General features: G+C 39.3%; 1 protein-coding gene across 1 annotated transcript in view; it reads left to right on the top strand.

The window, feature by feature from the left end:
• LOC103352426 (uncharacterized) overlaps window positions 1-17,632 on the top strand; it is a 54,610-nt gene extending 36,978 nt beyond the window's left edge. Inside the window, exons 3-6 of the mRNA XM_089336185.1 lie at window positions 2,239-2,412; window positions 13,413-13,519; window positions 16,974-17,108; window positions 17,596-17,632. Coding sequence (XP_089192311.1) covers window positions 2,239-2,412; window positions 13,413-13,519; window positions 16,974-17,108; window positions 17,596-17,632 — 453 coding nt within the window. The remainder of the gene's footprint in view (window positions 1-2,238; window positions 2,413-13,412; window positions 13,520-16,973; window positions 17,109-17,595) is intronic.
• The last annotated feature ends 499 nt before the right edge of the window (window positions 17,633-18,131 follow it).

Genomic DNA, 18,131 nt, shown 5'->3' with positions numbered 1-18,131 from the left:
TCTCATAGTGTCCATTTCACTTCAGGAGGTTTCCTTTTTGGTGTTCAGTCAGTTGTCACCGATCAGGGAGAACATATGGTATTTGTCCCTTTGGGACTGGCTTACTTCACTCAGCATGATGTGTTCCAGATTCCTCCATTTTGTTGCAAATGACTGGATTTCGTTGTTTCTTACTGCGGTATAGTATTCTAAAGAATACATATCCCATAATTTCTTTATCCAGTCTACCATTGATGGGCATTTAGGTTGGTTCCAGGTCTTGGCTATTGTGAATTGTGCTGCAATAAACATTAGGGTGCAGACCGCTTTTTTCTTTATCAATTTAAACTCCTTTGGGTAAATTCCAAGGAGTGGGATGGCTGGGTCGAATGGTAGGGTTATATTCAGGTTTCTGAGGAATCTCCAGACTGATTTCCATAGTGGCTTGACCAGTTTGCATTGCCACCAACAGTGGGTTAGTGTCCCTTTTTCCCCACATCCTCGCCAGCATCTGTTGTTGGTAGATTTCTGTATGTGAGCCATTCTAACCGGGGTGAGGTAAAACCTCATGTGGTTTTGATTTGCATTTCCCTGATTGCTAGTGACCCTGAACATTTTTTCATGTGCCTGTTGGCCATTTGGATTTCCTCTTTTGAAAAATGTCTATTGAAGTCCTTGGCCCATCTCTTAAGTGGGTTGTTGGTTTTGTTTTTGTGGAGTTTCTTGATCTCTTTGTAGATTCTGGTTATTAACCCTTTATCTGTTGCATAGTTTGCAAATATTTTTTCCCATTCTGTTGGTTGTCTCTTCACTCTCCTGACTGTTTCTTTTGCAGTACAGAAACTTCTCGATTTGATGCAATCCCAATAGTTGATTTTGGCTTTGACTGCCTGTGCCTCCCGGGTCTTTTCCAGAAATTCTTTGCCTGTGCCAATATCTTGAAGGGTTTCTCCAATGTTCTCTAGTAACTTAATGGTGTCAGGACGTAGATTTAGGTCTTTAATCCACGTTGAGTGGATTTTTGTGTAAGGTGTAAGGTAGGGGTCTTGCTTCATGCTTCTGCACCATTTATTGAATAGACTGTCCTTGCTCCAGGAATTAGTTTTAGATCCTTGATCAAATATAAGTTGGCTATAGGTGTTTGGATTGATTTCTGGTGTTTCAATTCTGTTCCATTGGTCTATCCATCTGTTTCTGTACCAGTACCATGCTGTTTTGATTACAACTGCCCTGTAGTATGTCCTGAAATCTAGTATTGTGATGCCTCCGGCTTTGTTTTTGTTGTACAAGATTGCTTTAGCTATTCGAGGTCTCTTGTGCCTCCATATGAATTTCAGCATCATTTTTTCTAGATCTGCGAAGAATGTCTTTGGTATCTTGATTGGGATTGCATTGAATCTATAAATTGCTTTTGGGAGAATGGACATTTTGATGATATTGATTCTTCCGATCCATGAGCATGGAAGATTTTTCCATTTTTTGGTATCCTCTTCTATTTCTTTCTTTAAGATTTTGTAATTTTCATCGTAGAGATCTTTAACGTCCTTGGTTAAGTTTATTCCAAGGTATTTGATTGTTTTTGTAGCTATTGTGAATGGGATTGATCTTAGCAGTTCTTTCTCAGTCATGGCATTACTTGTGTATACAAAGGCTGTTGATTTTTGTGCATTGATTTTATATCCTGCCACTTTGCCAAACTCCTCTATGAGTTCCAATAGTCTCTTAGTAGAGTTCTTTGGATCCTCTAAGTACAGAATCATGTCATCTGCAAAGAGGGATAGTTTGACTTCTTCCTTCTTGATTTGTATTCCTTTGATTTCTTTTTCTTGTCTGATGGCTCTGGCTAAAACTTCCAGAACTATGTTGAATAGCAGTGGTGAGAGTGGGCATCCCTGCCTGGTGCCAGATTTCAGTGGAAATGCTTCCAACTTTTCCCCATTCAATAGGATGCTGGCTGTGGGTTTTTTATAAATTGCTTTGATTATATTGAGGAATGTTCCTTCTATACCCAATTTGCTTAGAGTTTTCATCATGAAAGGGTGTTGTATTTTATCAAATGCTTTCTCTGCATCAGTTGAGATAACCATATGGTTTTTCTTCTGCAGTCTGTTAATGTGGTGAATCACATTGATTGATTTGCGAATGTTGAACCATCCCTGCATACCATGGATGAATCCCACTTGGTCTGGGTGGATGATTTTCCTGATGTGTTGTTGTATTCTATTGGCCAGAATTTGTTTATTGGTGTCTTATTGACAGGCCATACAATGCCACCAAGAGGAGTGTGCTACTATCTTACTAGAACATGATGCTGATCCAAACCATATGGATGAAAATGGCAACACTGCCCTCCACTATGCTGCATTTATTGAGAATTTAGAAATTGCAAAAAAATTGATTTCACACAATGCAGACATGGAAGGAAGAAATAAGGTATGGGTCAACTTTTTCAAACTATTTGAAATAAAGTTTTTTTTAACTTTTATTTAATGAATATAAATTTCCAAAGTACGGCTTATGGATTACAATGGCTTCCCCCCCCCATAACTTCACTCCCACCCGCAACCCTCCCCTTTCCTACTCCCTTTCCCCTTCCATTCACATCAAGATTCATTTTCGATTATCTTAATATACAGAAGATCAGTTTAGCATACATTAAGTAAAGATTTCAACAGTTTGCTCCCACACAGAAACATAAAGTGAAAAATAATAGATGATTTTTTAAATGATGATGAAATCACATCAGACCTATTGTCATGTTTAATCCCAGTGACAGTCTAGTTGGGAATTGATAATTTCTTTTTTTTTTTTTTTTTACAGAAGTTCAGTTTAGTATACATTAAGTAAAGATTTCAACAGTTTGCACACCCATAGAAACACAAAGTGAAATATATTGTTTGAGTACTCATTATAGCATCAAATCTCAATGTACAGCACATTAAGGACAGAGATCCTACATGAGGAGTAAGTGCACAGTGACTCCTGTTGTTGACTTTACAAATCGACACTCCTGTTTATGGCATCAGTAATCTCCCTATGCACCAGTCATGAGTTTCCAAGGCTATGGAAGCCTTTTGAGTTCTCCAACTCTTATCTTGATTAGACAAGGTCATAGTCAAAGTGGAGGTTCTGTTCTCCCTTCAGAGAAAGGTACCTCCTTCTTTGAAGACCTGTTCTTTCCACTGGGATCTCACTCACAGAGATCCCTCATTCAGGTATTTTTTTTTTGTCGGAATTTCTTGGCTTTCCATGACTAAAATACTCTCATGGGCTTTTCAGCCAGATCCGAATGCCTTTAGGGCTGATTCTGAGGCCAGAGTGCTGTTTAAGACATCTGCCATTCTATGAGTCTGCTGAGTATCTCGCTTCCCATGCTGGATTACTCTCCCCTTTATTTATTCTATCGGTTAGTATTAGCAGGTACTAGACTTATTTATATGCTCCCTTTGACTCTTAGTCCTTTCATTATGATCAATTGTGAACTGAAATTGATCACATGGACTAGTGAGATGGCATTGGTACATGCCACCTTGATGGGATTGAACTGGAATCCCCTGGTATGTTTCTAACTCTACCATTTGGGTCAAGTCAGCTTGAGCATGTCGCAAATTGTACATCACTTCCCTCTCTTATTCCCACTCCTATGTTTAACAGGGATCACATTTCAGTTGAATTTCAGCACTTAAGAATAACTGTGTATTAATTACAGAATTAAGCCAGTCATATTAAGTAGAACAGACAAAAAAATTACTAAGAGGGATAATGTATTAAGTTGTTCATTAACAGTCAGGGCTATGCTGATCAAGTCACCGTTTCCCATAGTGTCCATTTCACTTCAACAGGTTTCCTTTTTGGTGTTCAGTCAGTTGTCACTGATCAGGGAGAACATATGGTATTTGTCCCTTTGGGAGTGGCTTATTTCAATCAGCATGATGTGTTCCAGATTCCTCCATCTTGTTGCAAATAACCGGATTTCATTGTTTTTGACTGCTGTATAGTATTCTATAAAGTACATGTCCCATAATTTCTTTATCCAGTCTACCGTTGATGGGCATTTAGGTTGGTTCCAGGTCTTGGCTATTGTGAATTGTGCTGCAATAAACATTAGGGTGCAGACTGCTTTTTTGTTTGCCAATTTAATTTCCTTTGGGTAAATTCCAAGGAGTGGGATGGCTGGGTCGAACGGTAGGGTTATATTCAGGTTTCTGAGGAATCTCCAGACTGACTTCCATAGTGGCTTGACCAGTTTGCATTGCCACCAACAGTGGGTTAGTGTCCCTTTTTCCCCACATCCTCGCCAGCATCTGTTGTTGGTAGATTTCTGTATGTGAGCCATTCTAACTGGGGTGAGGTGAAACCTCATTGTGCTTTTGATTTGCATTTCCCTGATTGCTAATGACCTTGAACATTTTTTCATGTGCCTGTTGGCCATTTGGATTTCCTCTTTTGAAAAATGTCTTTTGAGGTCCTTGGCCCAACTCTTAAGTGGGTTGTTTGTTTTGTTTTTGTGGAGTTTCTTGATCTCTTTGTAGATTCTGGTTATTAACCCTTTATCTGTTGCATAGTTTGCAAATATTTTTTCCCATTCTGTCGGTTGTCTCTTCACTCTCCTGACTGTTTCTTTTGCAGTACAGAAACTTCTCAATTTGATGCAATCCCAATAGTTGATTTTGGCTTTGACTGCCTGTGCCTCCCAGGTCTTTTCCAGAAATTCTTTGCCTGTGCCAATATCTTGAAGGGTTTCTCCAATGTTCTCTAGTAACTTGATGGTGTCAGGTCCTAGATTTAGGTCTTTAATCCATGTTGAGTGGATTTTTGTGTAAGGTGTAAGGTAGGGGTCTTGCGTCATGCTTCTGCACATGGAAATCCAGTTTTCCCAGCACCATCTATTGAATAGACTGTCCTTGCTCCAGGGATTGGTTTTGGATCCTTGATCAAATATAAGTTGGCCATAGATGCTTTGGTTGATTTCTGGTGTTTCAATTCTGTTCCATTGGTGTATCCATCTGTTTTTGTACCAGTACCATGCTGTTTTGATTACAACTGCCCTGTAGTATGTCCTGAAATCTAGTATTGTGATGCCTCCGGCTTTGTTTTTGTTGTACAAGATTGCTTTAGCTATTCGAAGTCTCTTGTGCCTCCATATGATTTTCAGCACCATTTTTTCCAGATCTGAAAAGAATGTCTTTGGTATCTTGATTGGTATTGCATTGAATCTATAAATTGCTTTTGGGAGAATGGACATTTTGATGTTGATTCTTCCGATCCATGAGAATGGAAGATTTTTCCATTTTTTGGTATCCTCTTCTATTTCTTTCCTTAAGATTTTGTAATTCTCATCGTAGAGTTTTTTTTTTTGGCAGGCAGAGTGGACAGTGAGAGAGAGATACAGAGAGAAAGGTCTTCCTTTGCCGTTGGTTCCCCCTCCAATGGCCGCCGCGGCCGACGCGCTGCGGCCGGCGCACCGTGCTGATCCGATGGCAGGAGCCAGGAGCCAGGTGCTTTTCCTGGTCTCCCATGCGGGTGCAGGGCCCAAGCACCTGGGCCATCCTCCACTGCACTCCCTGGCCACAGCAGAGAGCTGGCCTGGAAGAGGGGCAACCGGGACAGAATCTGGCGCCCCGACCGGGACTAGAACCCGGTGTGCCGGCGCCGCTAGGCGGAGGATTAGCCTAGTGAGCTGCGGCGCCAGCCTCATCGTAGAGATCTTTAACGTCCTTGGTTAAGTTTATTCCAAGGCATTTGATTGTTTGTGTAGCTGTTGTGAATGGGATTGATCTTAGCAGTTCTTTCCCAGCCATGTCATTGCTTGTGTATACAAAGGCTGTTGATGTTTGTTCATTGATTTTATATCCTGCCACTTTGCCAAACTCCTCTATGAGTTCTAATAGTCTCTTAGTAGAGTTCTTTGGATCCTCTAAGTAAAGAATCATATCGTCTGCAAAAGGGATAGTTTGACTTCTTCATTCTCAATTTGTATTCCTTTAATTTCTTTTTCTTGTCTGATGGCTCTGTCTAAAATTTCCAGAATTATGTTAAATAGCAGTGGTGAGAGTGGGCATCCCTGTCTGGTACCAGCTCTCAGTGGAAATGCTTCCAACTTTTCCCCATTCAATTGGATGCTGGCCGTGGGTTTTTCCTAAATTGCTTTGATTGTATTGAGGAATGTTCCTTCTATACCCAATTTGCTTAGAGTTTTCATCATGAAAGGGTGTTGTATTTTATCAAATGTTTTCTCTGCATCTATTGAGATAATCATATTGTTTTTCTTCTGCAGTCTGTTAATGTGGTGAATCACATTGATTGATTTGTGAATGTTGAACCATCTCTGCACACCAGGGATAATTCCACTTGGTCTGGGTGGATGATTTTCCTGATGTGTTGTTGCATTCTCTTGGCGAGAATTTTATTGAGGATTTTTGTGTCTATGTTCATCAGGGATATTGGTCTATGATTTTCTTTCAGTGCTGCATCTTTCTCTGGCTTACGGATTAAGGTTATGCTGGCTTCATAGAAAGAATTTGGGAGGATTCCCTCTTTTTCGATTGTTCTGAATAGTTTGAGAAGAAATGGAATTAGTTCTTCTTTAAATGTCTGGTAGAATTCAGCAGTGAATCCATCTGGTCCTGGGCTTTTCTTTGTTGGGAGGGCCTTTATTACTGTTTCAATTTCTGTCTCAGTTATGGGTCTATTTAGGTTTTCTAGGTCTTCCTGGTTCAATTTAGGTAGGTTGCATGTGTCCAGGAATCTATCCATTTCTGATAGGTTTCCCTGTTTGCTGGCGTACAGGTCCTTGTAGTAATTTCTGATGATTCTTTTTATTTCTGTGGTGTCTGTTGTTACATTTCCTTTTTCATTTCTGATTTTATTGATTTGGATCTTTTCTTGTTTTAGTTAGTTGGGCCAATGGGGTGTCAGTTTTGTTTATTTTTTCAAAAAAACCAGCTCTTCGCTTGGCTGATTTTTTGTAATTTTTTTTGAATTCAATCCTGTTGATTTCTTCTCTGATTTTAATTATTTCTCTTCTCCGACTAGATTTGGGTCTGGTTTGCTGTAGTTTTTCTAGGTCCTTGAGATGTGCTGAAAGCTCATTTATTTGGTGCCTTTCCAATTTCTTGATATAGGCACCTATTGATATCAACTTGCCTCTCAATGCTTCTTTTGTCGTATCCAATAAGTTTTGATATGTTGTGTTGTTATCCTCATTTACTTCCAGAAAGTTTCTGATTTCTCTTTTGATTTCTTGAATGACCCAGTGTTCATTCAGGAGCATGTTGTTCAGTCTCCATATGTTTGCATACTTTCTGGGGTTTCCTGAGTTGCTAATTTCCAGCTTCATTCCGCTGTGGTCTGAGAAGCTGAATGGTATGATTCTAATTCTTTTAAATTTGCTGAGACTTGCTTTATGACCTAGTATGTGATCAATCCTAGAGAAGGTTCCATGTACTGCTGAGAGGAATGTAAAGTCTTTAGATGTAGGGTTGAAAGTTCTGTAGATATCTGTTAGATCCATTTGGGCAATAGTGTCGATTAAATCTGCTGTTTCCTTGTTGATCTTCTGTCCGGATAATCTATCTATTTCTGAGAGTGGAGTATTGAAGTCCCCCAGTACTATTCTATTGGAATCTAAGTCTCTCTTTAAGTCCCTTATCATATCTTTTAAATAGACCAGTGCCCTGTAATTAGGTGCATATACATTTATAATAGTTACATCTTCCTGTTGAATTGAACCCTTAATCATTATATAGTGCCCCTCTTTGTCTCTCTTAATAGTTTTTGTATTAAAGTTTATTTTGTCTGATATTAATATGGCTACACCTGCTTTTTTTGATTTCTGTTGGCATGGAATATCTTTTTCCAACCTTTCACTTTCAGTCTGCATGCATCTTTGTTAGAGAGATGTGTTTCTTGTAGGCAACAAATAGTTGGGTGTTGTTCCTTAAGCCAGTCAGCCAATCGGTGTCTTTTAACTGAAGAGTTAAGTCCATTAACGTTTAATGTGACTATTGATACATAGTGACTTTGCCCTGCCATTTTCCCGGAGATATTTTCTAGTATATGCTTTGAGCTTCCCATGCTCTTTTCCTGGTAGGTGTTCTTCCTTTACCTTCTTTCATATTGATGACCATGTTTCTGTGTTTCTGAGTGTAGCACATCTTAAAGTATCTTTTGCAGGGCCGGACGAGTGGCCACAAAGTCTTTCAATTTCTGTTTGCTATGTAAAGTCTTTATTTCACCTTCATTCACAAATGAGAGCTTAGCAGGATATAATATTCTGGGCTGGCAGTTTTTCTCTCTTAGCACCTGGGCTATGTCTCGCCATTCCCTCCTAGCCTGTAGTGTTTCTGATAAGTCTGCTATGAGTCTAATTGGAGATCCTCTGAGAGTAATCTGACGTTTCTCTCTTGCACATTTTAGGATCTTTTCTTTCTGTTTCACCGTGGTGAGTTTAATTACAACGTATTGTGGTGAGGATCTCTTTTGGTCATGTTTACTGTGGGTTCTATGAGCTTCCTGTACTAGGATGTCTCTGTCCTTCTCCAAACCTGGAAAGTTCTCTGCTAGTATCTCATTAGAAAGGCCTTCTAATCCTTTCTCTCTCTCCATGCCTTCAGGAACTCCTAGAACCGGAATGTTTGTTTTTTAATAGTATCCTGTAGATTCCCAACAATATTTTTTAGATTTCTAATTTCCTCTTCTTATCTTTGGTTTGACTGTATCCTTTCCTGTTCTCTGTCTTCTAAGTCTGATATTCTCTCTTCTGTTTCACCCATTCTGTTTTTAAGGCTCTCTAATGTGTTTGTCATTTGATCTATTGAGCTCTTCATTTCATTTTGATTTCTCTTCACTATCAGACTTTCCTGTTCTACTAGTTTCTGCGTTTCATTTTGATTCTTCCTTAAAATGTCATTTTCACGAGAGAGATTTTCAATCCTGTCCAATAAGGATTTCTGTAGTTCAAGGATTTGCTTTTGAAAACTTCTAAATGATCTTATCATAAATTTTTTGAAATCCGTATCTTGCATTGCTTCTATCTCATCATCTTCATAATCTTGGCTTGGGGTGTTTTGTTTATTTGGAGGCATCATAGTGTCATCGTAGATATTGTTCCCTCGATTTCTGTGTTTATTGCTTGGCATGGTTAATTCTTTTTCCCTCACTATGAGTTTTTTTTTTTATACTATGTCTGTGTTAAGTGGACTGCCTGCTGTTGGAGGAGCCTTGGAGGCTTGAGATGCGTGTGGCCTGAGAGCTCTGCTTGGTTCTTCCGGGTTACGGGTGTGCAAATGTGACACCCTCAGGTTATGCGTGGTAAATCTCTATTTTTTATTTATTCATTTATTTTATTTTATTTTATTTTATTTTATTTTTTATTCTGGAGGTAAGTAATACTGGAAGGCTGAGCAGCATTGATGGTATTTAGCTTCCGATCTCTGGCTTCTACCCAAAGAGTCTGTGCAGGCTCTGTTTCTCTTCTGGACTCCCACTGGGTTGCCTAGGCTACTGAATTGTAGCCTTAACTCTCCCCTTTTATTATGTATATCCCAAGTGGGGCTTACTCTTTGTCTCTTGCTCGCCTTTGCAAGGTTGGTGGAGAGAGGAACTTGTCTGTATCAGTATGCTCCCAGCTTTTTTTTTTTTCCTTCTCTCCTATAGTCAGTCTGGTGAACTTTCCCGCTTCAAAGCCCGCTTCCCTCTAAAATTCTGTCCGCCGTTTCCCCGCCAATGTCTCCGGTTACTGAGCTCACCTCGCCTTCCAGTGCCGATGTGTGGACTCGGGGCCTTGGGCGTCCCTCCTCTCCCCGCTGGTGTCTGTGTCACATCCACTCCCCTTCCCGCACTGGTGCGCAGACTGTGTGGCTCCCGCGGTTCGGCTTCCGCGCGTTGGGCGACCCTGCTCTCCCAGTAGGTCCTCTGAGTCACAGCCACTAGATCCGGAAGAGTTTCCTCTGCAATTTTTTCCTGATCCTTTTTCTGAGGCTACCGTAACTCCACTTTTATTAAACTAAATTTTCCTGGACTATCGGTGCGCGCCCCCACTATTCCACCATCTTGCCCCGCCCCCTGGAATACATTTTTTAACATTAAAATACTTAGAGTCAGTTCTCCATATTTGTAGGTTCAAGCATTCATTGTATGAACATATTTTAAAATAATCATCTAAGATTTCATTTAAATATTAGCCACTTTACAGAAGCATTACAGGTTATAGATTTCCATGTATTTATGACCAATATCTTGAAGAACACTGAATTTGCCAAAGGTAAGACTATTTCTTCAAATATATTTCCCCACTCACATTTTTTCTAGTGACAGTAAAATACAGGAAAGTAGGTTTTGTCTTAGAAACAGGCTTTAATTTAAAACACTAGGCAAGAGCATACTACAGTAAATAAATATATTGATGTTATTGATTTTCTACATGTATCTTTGTGGCAAGGCTTGAGGGAAACTTGGAAAGGGAAAAGGAGAAGGCAATCAACAATTGAGAAGTTAGGTAAATGAGGGAAAATACTAAGATGGCATTTTTTGTTTGGTTTTGTTTATTTTTTCCAGTTTTTTTTGTGTAGACAAAATGGTTTTCAATTTTGAGTGTAATAATTCCTATTTTGGTAAATAAGAGTTAGTGAATTGCAGACTTGCCTTGAGATCCATTTTAAGAAGATTCTTGGGAAACCAGATTGTGAATAAGTGGTGATTAAGTGGCAAACAAGAGGGAAGAAAAAATAATTAACTGACATATTATTCTGTTTTGTTAGAAAGAGTTGCTTAGAGAAGAGTCATAACTCATCTTTCAGATCTAGAATGTCTTGATGGGAAGGTGGGAGAAAGGTATCTTATAAATAAAGTCAGGTTGGATTTTGAGTTTCCTAGTCCTTGTTGTACTCCTACCCAGAAAAATTAGTTTTCAGCAAATGGGTCTGTCTCTTTTTATTCCTTTTTTGTTTAAGTTCTCAAATGATGAATGAAACTGGCCATGTTGGTAAGAGGACTCAGCCTACTGCACTAGTTGTTAGCTGAAATTGTATATCACAATGACTTGGAATTATTTAACAAAGATTTACACATATAGGTTACATGTGTAGGTTAACCCACTAACATTTTTTTTAAAAGATTTATTTATTTGAAAGTGAGAGTTACAGAGAGGCAGAGGCAGAGGCAGAGAGAGAGAGAGAGAGAGAGAGTGAGAGAGCTCTTCCATCCACTGGTTCACTCCCCAAATGGCTGCAACAATGGCTGGAGCTGGGCTGATCTGAGGCCAGGAGCCAGAAGCCTCTTCCTGGTCTCCCACGCAGGTGCAGGGGCCCAAGGACTTGGGCCATCTTCTACTGCCTTCCCAGGCCATAGCAGAGAGCTGGATCGGAAATGTAGCAGCCGGGACTCGAACTGACAGCCATATGGATGCCAGCACTTTAGGTGGCAGTGCTTTGCCCACTATGCCACAGCACCACTCCCCGCCTCACCCTCCTCCTCCCCCCCCATAACATTTTTAAGAAACTTGCAGAGTGACATGGTTGGAGCAAGGGAGTAAGGGAAGGAGGCAGGAGAAAGAGGAGGGAGGGAGGATAGGATGGGGGGGGAGAGAGAGAGAATGAATAAGAATATGCTTGTTTATTCCCCAAATGGTTGCAATGGTTGAGACTAGTCTAATGCCAAGAGCCTAGAACTTCAACCGGTTCTCTCATGTGAGTGGCAGGAGCACAGATACTTGGGCCATTTTTTGCTGTTTTCTCAAATATAATAGCAGAGAGGTGGAGAGGAGCCAGGCATCTAGGACTTGAATGGGTGCTCCAATATGTGGTGCTAATGTTGCAAGTGGTGGCTTAACCCTCTGGCACCACAAAGCTGCCCCTGCCATGAACCTTTTGATTCAATAAATCTTTTATGGCCTGGACATGGAGGGGGAAAGCCACTAGAATCCAAAAGTTGTACTTTCAAAATTTATATTTATTAAATAAAGGTTAAAAAAATTAACTAACAAAAAAAAAATTTCTTGTGATTCTGATAAACTCTTGGTTGAGGACCACTGAATAGTTAAATGTGATATATAAAGTCTCAAAAACTTAATAAATCTTTGATAGTTTGGTAGATGTTACTTCCTTCAACACTTTACTTTCCAACAATATTAATTTTTCATCATTGTTTCATTTGATCTGTAGTTGGGAAGTTTGGAGGGATGATATTGCTGATAACTCTCAGCTTATAGAAAACTGTTCTTTACCTGTTAAATGTCATTCTCTGCCATTGGGAGGGTCTTCAGAAATTTGCTTATGGATAGTCTTTGAATGAGAAGATGTTGACACTTTAATGATTTCTTGTCTCTGTTATTCAGGGTATTAGGTCTAAGCAAGGTTTTCATGGTTAGAATAGTTGCAAATTGTGAACACTTTTTTCTGTTTGAAACTGTATGATAATATAATCTTGGTGTGTCTGTTTAGTTTGTTGAACCCTGACACATAATCAGTATGGCAGATGTAAAACTGAAAACCATGATGTTGGAAAGAATATACATGGGAATTTAGTTAACAGTTTAGTCTCCAAAGTCCTACAAACCAAATACCTATTTGATTAATGATATGGCAGATTTAAATATGAATGATTGTTATTTAATTGTTGGAAAACTGTGTACTAGGTATTATCAGTCCCTTTTATTACAAGTTGGGCTTGAATTTTAAGGGGAAATAGATTATACATGTCATTTGGAAACACATCCTCAGCTGATGTAAAAGTAGAAATGTGAGTAGTTTGCCTAATAAATTGTGTCTACGTAAAATATAGGAGGCTTAGGAAGAAATTTGAATTTCAAGGTGCTCTTTATCAGATTGGGAATCCCTTGAGCTCATGTTACTGAATGGTATGCTGTGCAAAGGCTGTCCTGGGATGTGTCCAATTTGCTCCTGGTCCCACCTAGGGGACACATGATACATAGTTTTATAATATTCCCCAAACATAGATGACTATGGAAGCTTTGTATTGGAGTGCAGTGCATACTTTATGCAAAAATAAATGCTCTTGGGAGTATATATTGAGAAACATTGCTCTACAGATAATAATTTAGCTCATCAGTTCAATAAAACTACTTAAAGCCTTTATTTCTATATAAGACACAGAAGATATAGCCCTTTTCCTCGTGTCTTGGTTTAGATGGGAAACAATCATATAATTATAACATCATGATGGATGAATGCTTTGATAGAAGCAAAAAATCTTGTAAGCAGTAAATGTTTGAAGTGAGTGTGGAGATGAAGTGAGTGTGGAGCAATTGAGAGCTTTGAAAGGAAGGCAGAGCATATGTGAAAGAACAAGGGTAAAAGGGAAGAGTCTCTTTTCTTTACTTTCCATGTTGTATGTCTAAGGCTTTTGGGTCATTTCAAATGTTATCAGTTCAGTTAAGAAATATGTAATGTTGTGAATTATAAATTGCTTTACAGGATGGCCTCACACCACTTCTAGTTGCAATGCATGAAGAGAAAGAGAAAATGGTGGAATTTCTAATAATGAATAAAGCAAATGTTCATGTAGTTGATAATATGAATAGGTACAGTATTTCAATTTTCTTTCTTTTTAAAGCTTACTGATAGTCTATTGGTAGGAGTCATTCAAACCCCCAAAATATAAAGTTAATAAAAAAGATTAACATTTTTATTGAGATATTATGAAAAATAGTCACACAAATCGTGTTAGGGAGAAGAAAGGCAATTATTTGGTCTGGGCAATACAATGAACAACATATAGTAGTAGTCATAGTCCCTTGTAATAGTGATTGGTACTTTTTTCCCATAATCTGACTTGTTTTGGTTATATGAGCTTATATTAGCTAAAGAGGATTCATTTCAATTTTACTGGTTTGATAAAGTATGTACTTTTAGTTTATGACTTCGTATTGAGCTTTTGAATTCTTATGTAGTATTTAAAATTTTTCTTCTTATATGCCTTTCATTTAAAAATGCTAGGATAGGGGGCCAGCACTGTGGCGCAGTGGGTTAATGCCCTGGCCTGAAGTATAGGCATCCCATATGGGCGCTGGTTTGAGACTTGGCTGCTCCACTTCCAATCCAGCTCTCTGCTATGGCCTGGGAGAGCAGTGGAAGATGGCCCAAGTCTTTGGACCCCTGCAGCCACATGCAGGAGGAAGCTCCTGGCTCCTGGCTTTGGATCGGCGCAGCTATGGCTGTTGCGGCCAATTGGGGAGTGAACCAGCAGATGGAAGACCTCTCTCTCTCTCCTCTCTCTGTGTAACTCTGACTTTCCAATAAAAATAAATAAATCTTAAAAAATAAAAATGCTAGGATAGGAAATGAAAGTCATTTTGTCTGTAGGGTGACTTTTTGTTTTAAATTGCTTTCTTTGAAGAATATTCATGTTAGGATATCCCTGAGTGACTATAGCTTGTTAGTACTAGATACTGTAGTTTCATCAGTTTTTTTCTTCTTGATGTCAGCTGTATTCTGATATTTTTATTTATTTAAAAGAATTTTTTTTCAAAGTCAGAGTTGCACAGAGAGAAGGAGAGACACTCAGAGAGAGCTCTTCTTTCCATTGGTTCACTCCCCAGATGATTGCAACAGCCAATGCTGGGCCAGGCTGAAGGCAGGAGCCAGGAGCTTCTTCTGGGCCTCCACATGGTTTCAGGAGCCCAAGCATTGGTCCATTTTCCGCTGCTTTTCCCAGGCTGTTAGCATGGAGCTGGATTGAAAGTGGAGCAGCTAGGACATGAAATTGACGCCCATATGGGGTGCAGGCATTGCAGGTGGTGGCTTTTACCTGCTATGCCACAATGCTGGTTCCCTTTATTTAATTTTTAAAGTTGTATTTTTTAAAATTTTTATTAGGAAGAGAGACAGAGGGAGAGAGGGAAGAAGGGAAGGAGATGTGGGGGCAGAGAGAGACAGATAGATAAAAGAATGAGCATGCTCCCTTTCACTGTTTCTTTGCCCAAATGCCTGCAACAGCCCAGGCTGGGCCAACTGGAAGCTTAGAGCTGAGGACACAATCAAGTCTCCCATGTGGGTTACTAGAGTCCAATTACTTAACCATCACTACTGCCCTCTAGGGTATGCATTAGTAGGAGACTGTAGTCAGAAACTGGATCTGGGAATGAAACCTGGATAGTCTGATATGGGAAAAAAAAAAGCATTTAACCAGTGTCTTAATGGCTAGGTTAAATGCCTGCCATTGATATTATTTTTAATTAGTTTGGACAGAGGGAAGAAAGATAACTTTGTTTAGATAAGCTTTTCCTTTATTTATTTATTTAATTTTTAAATATTTATTTATTTGAAAGAGTTATAGAGAGAGAGAGGAGAGGTAGAGAGAGAGAGAGAGAGAGAGAGCAAGCGAGCGAGAGCGGTTTTCCATCTGCTCATTCACTCCCCAAATGGCTGCAACAGCCAGAGCTGGGTCTATCTGAAGCCAGTAACCAGCATCTTCTTCCAGGTATCCCAGGTGGGTGCAGGGTCCCAAGTAGTTGGGCCATCTTCCACTGCTTTCCCATGCCATAGCAGAAAGCTGGATTGTAAGAGGAGCAGTGGAACTTGAACTGGCACCCATATGGGATGATGGCACTGCAGGCAGCAGCTTTACCCACTATGCCACAGCACTGGCTTCTACTTATATAAAATTTAATGTATTACTAAGATTTCCTTTAATGAAGCTAAGTAATAGGTGATAAAAAAAGACACAAAGACTAGATTTAATTCCTAGATGTCACACACCTATTAAGTGTGTGACCTTGAGAACATTACCAAATTTTAAGTGATATGAAAAGGGGATAGTAAGATATCCTTGAAGGGTGAACATATATAAGATTATATGTATATAAATATCTTATATATTTATATAATTTTTAAAAAGATTTATTTATCTGAGAGGTAGAGTTATAGACAGAGAGAAAAGTTTTCCATCTGCTCATTCACTCCCCAGATGGCTACAATGGGCAGAGCTGGGCCGGTCTGAAGCCAGGAGCCAGGAGCCTCCTCTGGGTCTCCCATGTGGGTGCAGGGACCAAAGCACTTGGATCATCCTCCACTGCTTTCTCAGGCCATAGCAGAGAGCTGAATCAGAAGAGGAGTAGTCAGGACTTGAACTGACACCAATATGGGATGCCAGCACCACAGGTGGAAGCTTTACCTCCTATGCCACAGCAGTGTCTCCTATTTATATAAAATTTAATGTATTACCTGGCACATGTTTATCAGCATTGTTAGTTAGCTGAACCTACTATGACTATTATGACATTATAATACTCTAGGTTTAAGTCTGTAAATAGCTTTTTAAAAAATTTATATATTTATTTGAAAGGTAGATTTACAGAGAGGCAGAGGCAGAGAGAGAGAGAGAGAGAGAGAGAGAGAGAGAGAGAGATTGGTCTTCTATCTGTTGGTTCACTCCCCAAATGGCTGCAACAGCAGAGATGTGCCAGTCTGAAGCCAGGAACCAGGAGCTTCCTCTGGATCTTCCATGTAGGTGTCAGGGCCCAAGGACTTGGGCCATCTTCCACTGTTTTCCCAGGCCATAGCAGAGAGCTGGATCAGATGTGGAGCATTCAGGAATCGAACCGGTGTTGATATGGGATGCCGGCACTGCAGGCTGCGGCTTTACCTGCTATGCCACAGTGCTGGTTTCTGCAAATAGCTTTTACTTACCTGACTTCTAGTTGACTGATATATCAAACTAGGGAAAAATGGAAAATTTTGCATTCAAATCTTTGCCCAATTCAATAAAGGATCTCAACAGTTGTTCATTAAGGGACTTTAAATTAATAACTTCCATGGAATACCTCAGTTGTACAAAAGGCTTCCTTTGGGTCCTTTTTCTTTAGCCCTGGAGTTAGCTTAGAGAACTTGAGATCCCAAATGCTTATGTCTGTTAATACATTTAAATGGTCAATTGTACATAGTCCGGGAAGTGATTACTGTGGTGAAAATATGTTAAGTCAGCTGTTTAAGTCACTCCATTAAAGTTTCCAATGGTAAATTTATCTGTTGTTTTAGAACATCACTCATGTTTGCTGCTCAGTACAGATCATCCAAGATACTCAGCCTTCTTCTTCAACAAGGGGTTGATGCATTTTGTGAAGATAGCTGTGGGTTTACAGCAGAAAAGTATGCTCGTCTTAAATTTAATACGTAAGTGTTTACAGAAAAATGCCAGTCAACATTAAATTGATGTTTAAAATAATTATAACAATTGCGTGTTTTAGATGAGGTAAGATTTTGTAGTTTTTGAAATGACAGTGAGTGAATATGCTTCATCAATCAGAAACCAAGCAAAAGCTCATTGACTAATTAGAAGTAGTAGTGGATACCAGATTGTTTATCTCAGAATTTGAAGATTTTTATTCTTAAGATCCAAACAATGCCCATACCATTCCAAGAGTAACCCTTAAGCTTGGAATTCAAATAGTGTCACCTTTTTGATTTTTCTCATTAGTTAGAATTTGAAATGTCCAGTTTAATCAGAAAATCTTGTACTTTCCCCTGAGAGCTATCTTCTAAATCTTTGAATTTTCCAAGAACCAAGAGGGTTTCATAAGTTCAACAAAGGGAATCTTCTTTCACTAATCAGACAGGAAGGACATTTTAGTAATTCTGTGCTTTTTTGCGGTTTCTTTAGTTTTGCTATTGAAATTGCCCCTAAAGTCCAGCAATGATTGACTTTTGCTACCAGAATTCTTTTACTGATCCAGATCCCCCAGTCCTCATGGTAAACTAAACCTATACTCCAAGGTTAAAACATTTACTAGTTGACTTACAAATGCATATATACTCAGCCATTGTATATAAGGCAGTAGCACCCTACTAAGCATTTTGGCCTCCTAGATTTAGCCATGCAAATAGTGAGAAACTGGACTCATCCAAGAAAACCTTATGTGGAGTCCACATCTTAGCCTAAACCTTTGTGGTGAGTTATTTTTGAGGCTCTTATTTGTCTTCTCTGTTAGAAAATATTAATTAGGATCATTCCATTCTGTCAGAGGTTCCAAAAATTTTGTAGGAAAAGATCAGGGTTTTTTTTACGCTTTGCTACCAAATATATAAGTTAAAGCCCATTTATATTCTGTGTGCATCTTTTATTGGATTGTGCAGTGTCCTTGGTCATTATTTCCCAGAGTGGGCATCAACTTATGTTGCCCCGTCACATTAATGAAA

Source organism: Oryctolagus cuniculus, chromosome 6, assembly GCF_051225735.1.
Source record: "Oryctolagus cuniculus isolate XC-2025 breed Fujian yellow rabbit chromosome 6, ASM5122573v1, whole genome shotgun sequence".
Lineage (NCBI taxonomy): Eukaryota > Metazoa > Chordata > Mammalia > Lagomorpha > Leporidae > Oryctolagus > Oryctolagus cuniculus.
The sequence above is the reverse complement of the archived record's forward strand: the minus strand, read 5'-3'. Positions and strand labels throughout refer to the sequence as shown.